General features: G+C 23.0%; 1 protein-coding gene across 1 annotated transcript in view; it reads right to left on the bottom strand.

Moving 5' to 3' along the window:
• Positions 1–4,326: 4,326 nt before the first annotated feature.
• The window catches only part of LOC122859777 (keratin, type I cytoskeletal 9-like), a 5,133-nt gene continuing 1,689 nt past the window's right edge, over positions 4,327–7,770 (bottom strand). The window contains exons 4-5 of the mRNA XM_044163461.1: positions 7,099–7,253; positions 4,327–4,383 (exon numbers count right to left, since the gene is read on the bottom strand). Coding sequence (XP_044019396.1) covers positions 4,327–4,383; positions 7,099–7,253 — 212 coding nt within the window. The remainder of the gene's footprint in view (positions 4,384–7,098; positions 7,254–7,770) is intronic.

Below are 7,770 nucleotides of genomic sequence, written 5' to 3'. Positions count from 1 at the left end.
CATATGGGTACCATACGATTTATCAAATCCATATTATTATTGGATAACTTTACTTTTCCGTACAAGTTCTTTGTTTATTGGTGTTTCCATTACTGTGCAATTTGTATTATTTTATTCTTCAGCTTCATTGATTACCCAATCACAAGTTGCATTACTTAAATATAGATACAAAAAATCTATGGAAATTATCGAAAAAAAATACAATAACTGCGACAAGATCAATAGAGATAAAATGAATGAGTTAAAAGTACTTGAAAAGAAATTAATTGTCGATTTTGTGAATAATCATCTGGAAGTTTTAAAATTAGCAAGGATAATTAATGATATATTTTCAAATAATACTCTATTTTTTTATTCTACATCTACTGTACTGATTTGTACGAATGCATACGTTGCATCAACTGTACCATTATTGTCTCATCAATTTTTTGCAACTGTTTTTCTTTGTGTAGCAACGATTTGTGCAATTACAGTCACATGTTATTCATCAAATCTCATATCAATTGCGGTATTTATATTTTTACATAATATTCATGATATTTTTTATCTATTTTGTAATAAAAATATTTTTTTAGTTTGAAGAATTGCATCGAGATATAACATCAGCAAACTGGACAATTTTAAATGAAAAAACGAAAAAGAGTTTGATGATTGTACTGATGCAAACACGCAAACCATTTGCTTTTACAACTGGTGTAATAATCAAACCATCTCATGAATCATTAAAAGATGTAAGTCGATATGAACAATGAATAAATTGTCACAAAAAATTTATTAATAATTTTAATGTACAATTTTTTTATCATGCAGATTGCACAGGTTGCGTATTCACTATATAATTTGATGAGGGAAACCAGTTGATTAAAAAATTGAGGAAAAACACAATAATACATTGAATGTTACATTATTCAAATGTAACAATTATTATTACAAATATTTACTCGAAGCCATTATCACAATACATCGAAATAAATTTCAAATTTATAACTATTTCGATTAATATTTCAATCCAGTTAATAAAATTTCTTTTAACAATCAAGGAGTGACAAAAAAGTGGTAAATTATTTGTTGTTGAATTGTTATACAGAAAAAAAATTTACAAATTGAAAGAATTTTAAATTGAATGTTTTGTCTAACAATAAATATGTTAATAATATTTTATATAATTGTTATTTTGTTAACGGGTTGGCACACATCATATTCTATATTTTAGTGCATTGAATGTTCAAGTAATAGCACCCACTTTTGACCCATCAAATAAAAATTTAAATTGAAATACTGTTGATGAACGAGGTCTGTAAATAGTATAATTATTAAATTTAAAATGAAAAAAAAATAATAATAATTAATAATAATATATACATATAATCGTCAACAAAAGAAAATAGAAATATTTTTCTTAACAATAAACAAATTATAAATTCATTGCTTAAATAAAAAAAGTGAATAAAAAACCTGACAAAAAAGCTAAATTCTGTTCTTTTAAAAAATGTAAATTTCATTCCAATAAAATAAAATTATCAATCAAAACGTTGTGTGAAATTCAATTGTGTGGAACAATGACAATTTTTCACATACACTTTTTAGTATTTATTTATGATTTATTTTGTCCGGATTTATTTTGTCGAATTGATTTTGGGAAGTTTATTTCGACATGTTATCATATTTATTATTAAATAACACATAAAAAATTTGTTTATTATATCCTATAAAATTATTGAAGATTCACTGTGATTTGATAATATAAATTATATGTAAATAATAAATAATATTTAACTTGATGAGAAAAACTAGCAAATCAACACAAAACTAAAAAATCAAAACATTAAAATTTCCATTATAAAATTACAATTATATACTCATTTAAAGTACAATTGGAATTATCAACGAAATATTACTATAAACTTGAATCAATTGAATTAATGAATTAAAATTCTTAAATGTGAATAATGTTTACAATCGAAAAATAAATAAAATACAAGTTTAAAAATGAAATAAAAAAACGTATTATTCAAAACTGGGTATATTTAAAATGGGGTTGAATTCAATGGGGTTGATCAATAAAAAAATAAAAACAAGCAATGAATAATATATTTATTTTGTTTTCATACAGTCCAGTGAAAAAGTAATTATTGAATTTTTAAATACATGTTATTCGATAATTATTAAATATAATATTAAATAACACGTCAAAAATACGTTAATTATCCTATTGAATTATTGAATTCAAGGTTGATTAGAATTTATAATTGTAAAAAATATCAATAATGAATAATAATTGCCAGAGTTTATTTGAAATATTTCCCCGTTTTATTCATTGTCGAACCATTGTTTAAACTGTGCTGTAAAAAAATTATTGTAATATCTTCCTTTAAAATTAAGAAATATTAAATTTATTTATAAATAATGCAAAGAAATAACTTTTCTTTAAATTTATTTGTACCTTAATTGTGAGACAAATAAAAATCATGAAATTTTTTGACATTCATTTTTTTATTTTTAAAATTACAAGTGTTTGGAAACCAGAATTTGATTGTATTTGGAAATCTGTTTTGTACAAAATTTATGCAGTGATGTTTCCATTTTTAATCGGTTTATTTTTTATATCACATGTATTATTCTTATTAATTGAAAATTGGGATATTTATATTTTTTCTAATAATTTATTTGCAATGGTACTGAGTTTTGTGTCTATTTTACAAATTATAAAATTGAAAATACAAAAAATAAAGATACTTGAACTCACTGAAGTTTTAAAAAAACCACCATATTCAGCGGAAAATATTAATGAACAAATTATTATATCTAAATACGAAAAAATAAACAGGTATGAACACAATTGAATCATATTTAACCCATTAATTTAAACAATAATTTGATCATAATTTTCAGAAAACAAGTATTGACATATATCATTTCATTGATGAGTGGTTCAACTTGCTTTTTTATTAGTAAAATAAGTGAAGCTTATGTTCCTGTGTTTCCATATTACATATGGATACCATATGATTTATCGAATCCATATTATTTTTGGACAACAGTATTTGTCCATACAAGTATGACTTTTCTTGTTGTTCTCATGACTATACAATTTGTATCTTTTTTTGCTTCGGCTACATTGATTATTCGGTCAGAAGTTGCAGTACTTATTTGCAGATTTAAAAAATCGATGGAAATCATCGTACAAAAATACAATAATAATGATAAGATCAATCGAGATAAAATGAATGAATTGAAAATACTTGAAAAGAAATTAATTGTTGATTTTGTGAATAATCATCTGGAAGTTTTAAAATTGGCAGATATGATTAATGATATATTTTCGTTTCAAATTTTTCTGTTTTATTCGACATCTGCAATTCGAATATGTACAAATACATATGTCTTATCTACTTTACCACTGTTGTCGAATAAATTTTTTGCAACTGCGTTTCTTTGTTTAGCAGCAGTGTGTCAAATTATGATGATGTGTTTTTCATCAAATAGCATATCAATAGCGGTATTTATTAAGCTATAATTATTTATAATAAAAAAAAATGAACGTTAATTGATTGATGATTTTTTTTTAGTTTGAAAAATTACATCAAGAAATTATGTCAGCTGACTGGACAATTTTAGGGGAAAAAACAAAGAAGAGCTTGATGATTGCGATGGTCAAAACTCAACAGCCATATTATTTTACAATAGGTAAAATTATTAAACCATCTCGGGAATCATTGACAAACGTAAGTAAATAAAAAATACAAATAGTTTATCTATAATTTATTGGATTACATTAAATTTATTTTACAGATTGCACAAGTCGTGTATTCATTATTCAATTTGATGAGAGAAACAAGTAAATCAACACAAAAATAAATATATTTCATATTTCCAATAAATATATTTTTTCCACTTGGGAACGAAGAATATATTGATTTTGTTTTCATACAGTCCAGTGAAAAAGTAATTATTGAATTTTTAAATACATGTTATTCGATAATTATTAAATATATTATTAAATAACACACTGCGAGTACGTCAATAATATCCTATTCAATTATTGAATGCAAGGTTTATTAGAATTTATAATTGTAAAAGATATCAATAATGAATCATAATTTTCAGAGGTTATTCGAAATTTATTTACGTGTTAATACATTGTCATGTCATTATTCAAACTTAACCGGAAGATGAATGTTGAATATACTTAATTAAAATCAAAATATTAAATTTCTTGTTTTCTGTTGAATAAATAACGCAGAAATAGCAAATAGTTCTATTTGAATTTATTTGTATTTTAGTTAATTAGTAAGTCAAATAAAAAATCATGAAATTTTTTGACATTCATTTTTCTATTTTTAAAATGACAAGTGTTTGGAAACCACAGTTCAATAATTCCATCTGGAAATCAGTTTTTACAATATTTATTTAATAATATTCATTTTCCATTTGCTTTATCCAATATATCACATGTATTATTTTTATTAATTGAAAATTGGGATATTTATATTTTTTCTAATAATTTATTTGCAATGGTACTAATATTTGTGACTATCGTACAAATTATCAATTTAAAAAGACAAAAAAAGATATATAAAATTACTGAAATTTTAAAAAACCATTATTTACCAGAGAATATTGACGAACAAATTATTATATCCAGATACGAAAAAAATAAAATACATTAATGAACACAATTGAATCATATTTAATCAATTACTTTAAATAACATTTCTATTATAAATTTTAGAAAGCAAATAATTTTATTTATGGTTCCAATGAGTGGTTCTACATTTGTGTTTTGCTGGTAAAATAGCTGAAGCTAATTTTCCTGTTTTTCCATATTATATATGGACGCCATATGATTTATCGAATCCATATTATTACTGGACGACATTATTTTTTTATACAAGCTCAGGTTTTATTGGTTCTATTTTTACTTTGCAATTTATATCGTTTTTTTCTTCAGCTGCATTGGTTATTCAATCTCAAGTTGAAATACTTATCTGTCGATTTAAAAATCCATGGAAATAATTGAAAAATACAATAATAGTGAAAATAGTAAAAATAAAATCAATGAATTGAAAAACTTGAAAAAAAATTAATTGTTGATTTTGTGGATAATCATTTGAAGTTTTAAAATTGGCAGACATGATTAATGATATTTTTCAATTGATATTTTATTTTTTTTTGTGCAAATCTGTAATTAATTTGCACAAATGCATATGTCTCGTCGACTGTACCATTACTGTCTCATGAATTTTTGAAACTGCGTTTCTTTTGCGTTGCAGCATATGTTCAAATTATGAAGACATGTTTTTCATCAAATGGAATATCAATAGCAGTATTTATTCATTTCTTCATGATTTAATTATTTATAATAAAAAGATTGATTAAATTGATGATTTTTTTTCAGTTTGAAAAGTTACATGAAGAAATATCGTCAGTTAACTGGATAATTTTAAGAACGAAAAAGAGTTTGATGATTGTGATGATAAAAACACAGTCACCATTTGAGTTTACAACAGGAAAAATTATAAATCCATCTCGGGAATCATTAAAAATGCAAGTAAATAAAAATAAATTTATTTATTTTTATAATTTATTGGATTATACAAAAGTTTGTTTTACAGATCGCAAAATAGTTTATTCATTATTCAATTTGATGAGAGAAACAAGTAAATCAACACAAAACTAAAAACACATTTTCAATTAAATTTTCATAAAGAAATAGTTGACAAACAAACTATTATCTAGGAATAAAAAACACGTATGAATTCATAAATATATCTTTAACACAATGAGTTAATTGTAATGTGCCTAAAATAAATAAAAAACAATTCTGTTTTCGAAACAATTCTCTTTTCGAAACTGGCTATAGAAAAATTCACAAACATAGTAATTATTAAATTTTTAAATACATATTGATTATATTATTACAAACAACATACAGGAAATTGTTTAATGATGTTGTTTATCATAATTGTAAAAAATGTCAATACGAAATAATAATTGTCAAGGTTTATTCGAAATTTTTTTACGTGTTAATACATTGTCATGTCATTATTCAAACTTAACCGGAAGATAAATGTTCGAAAACCTTAATTAAATATCATTTTATTTTACTAAATTTTCTTCATTTCTGTTGATTCAAAATAACGAGTAGAAATAGTAAACAGTTACTGAGAAATGAGATATATTTGCATGACATTTATCGGTCGAAAGAAAAATGTCTTTTTTCGATATCCATTTTTTCATTTTTAAAACAACAAGTGTTTGGGAACCACAGTTCAATAATTCCATCTGGAAATATGCTTTTATAATAATTATTTAATAATATTCTTACTTCCATTTGGTATTTAATGATATCCATTTTTATTATATTTATTAGTTGAAGATTGAATATTAATATTTTATCAACTAATATTTTCACAATCGTACTAATATTTGTAATTATCGTAGAAGTTATCAATTTAAAAAAGACAAAAACAAAATATATAAACTACTGAAATTTTAAAAATGAAACCGTATTTACCAGAAATAATGCTGAAGAAATTATTATATCTCATTATGAAAAATATAGGTAGGTATTTATAAAAATCTCAAAAAAATAACAAAATCATTTTAATTAAATGAAATAATATTAATTCTATTATAAAATTTTAGGAAACAAATATTTTTTATTTAATTTCGTTGATGTGTGGTCAATTTAGTTTTCATCGGAAAAATAGTGAAGCTAATTTTCCAGTTCTTCCGTATCGTATATGGGTGCCATATGATTTTATCAAATCCATATTATTACTGGACGACATTAATTTTTATACCGGTTCAGGTTTATTGGTGGTCTCTATTACTGTGCAATTTATATCGTTTTTTCTTCAACTACATTGATATTCAATCACAAGTTGCAATACTTATTTGTCGATTTAAAAAGTCCATGAAAATTATTGAAAGAATTACAATGAAAAATGATGTCACTGAAAATAGAATGAATTAAAAAACTTGAAAAAAATTAATTATTGATTTTGTGAATAATCATTTGGAAGTTTTAAAATTGGCAGACATGATCAATGATATTTTTTCAATTGATATTTTAATTTTTTATTGTGCAAATACAATATTAATTTGTACAAATGCATATGTCTCATCGACTGTACCATTACTGTCCCATGAATTTTTGCAACTGCGTTTCTTTTGTGTTGCAGTGATATGTTCAATTACAAGAACATGTTTTTCATCAAATGGAATATCAATAGCAGTATTTATTTTTTCTATTATAATTTATAAATATGAAAAAAATTTATTGATTTAATTGTAAAATAATATTTTTCAGTTTGAAAAGTTACTAAAGAAATATCTTCAGTTAACTGGATAATTTTAAGTGAAAAACAAAAAGAATTTGATTATTGTGATGATAAAACACAAACGCCATTTCATTTTTACAACTGGAAAATTATTAAACCATCTCGGGAATCATTAAAAATGTAAGTCGATTAAAATGAATTTTTTAAAAATTTTTATAATTTTTATCAACAAAATTTTGTTTTTACAGATTGTACAGTGGTTTATTCACTTTTATAATTTGATGAGAGACCACAAGCAAAATGAAAAAGTAAAGTCAAATAATAAAATAAAAAGAAAAAAAACAATTTTTTTTCCATTCATCAGATAAAAACTTATATTTTTTTATAAATTTTTTATTCCGTTTAATTTCCACTCAACATTACTTCCATTGTCAAACATTGAGACATTAATATTCAGTAAACTGTGAAATTAGTTTTATTTTTT

This window comes from Aphidius gifuensis, linkage group LG6, assembly GCF_014905175.1.
Source record: "Aphidius gifuensis isolate YNYX2018 linkage group LG6, ASM1490517v1, whole genome shotgun sequence".
NCBI lineage: Eukaryota > Metazoa > Arthropoda > Insecta > Hymenoptera > Braconidae > Aphidius > Aphidius gifuensis.
The sequence above is the reverse complement of the archived record's forward strand: the minus strand, read 5'-3'. Positions and strand labels throughout refer to the sequence as shown.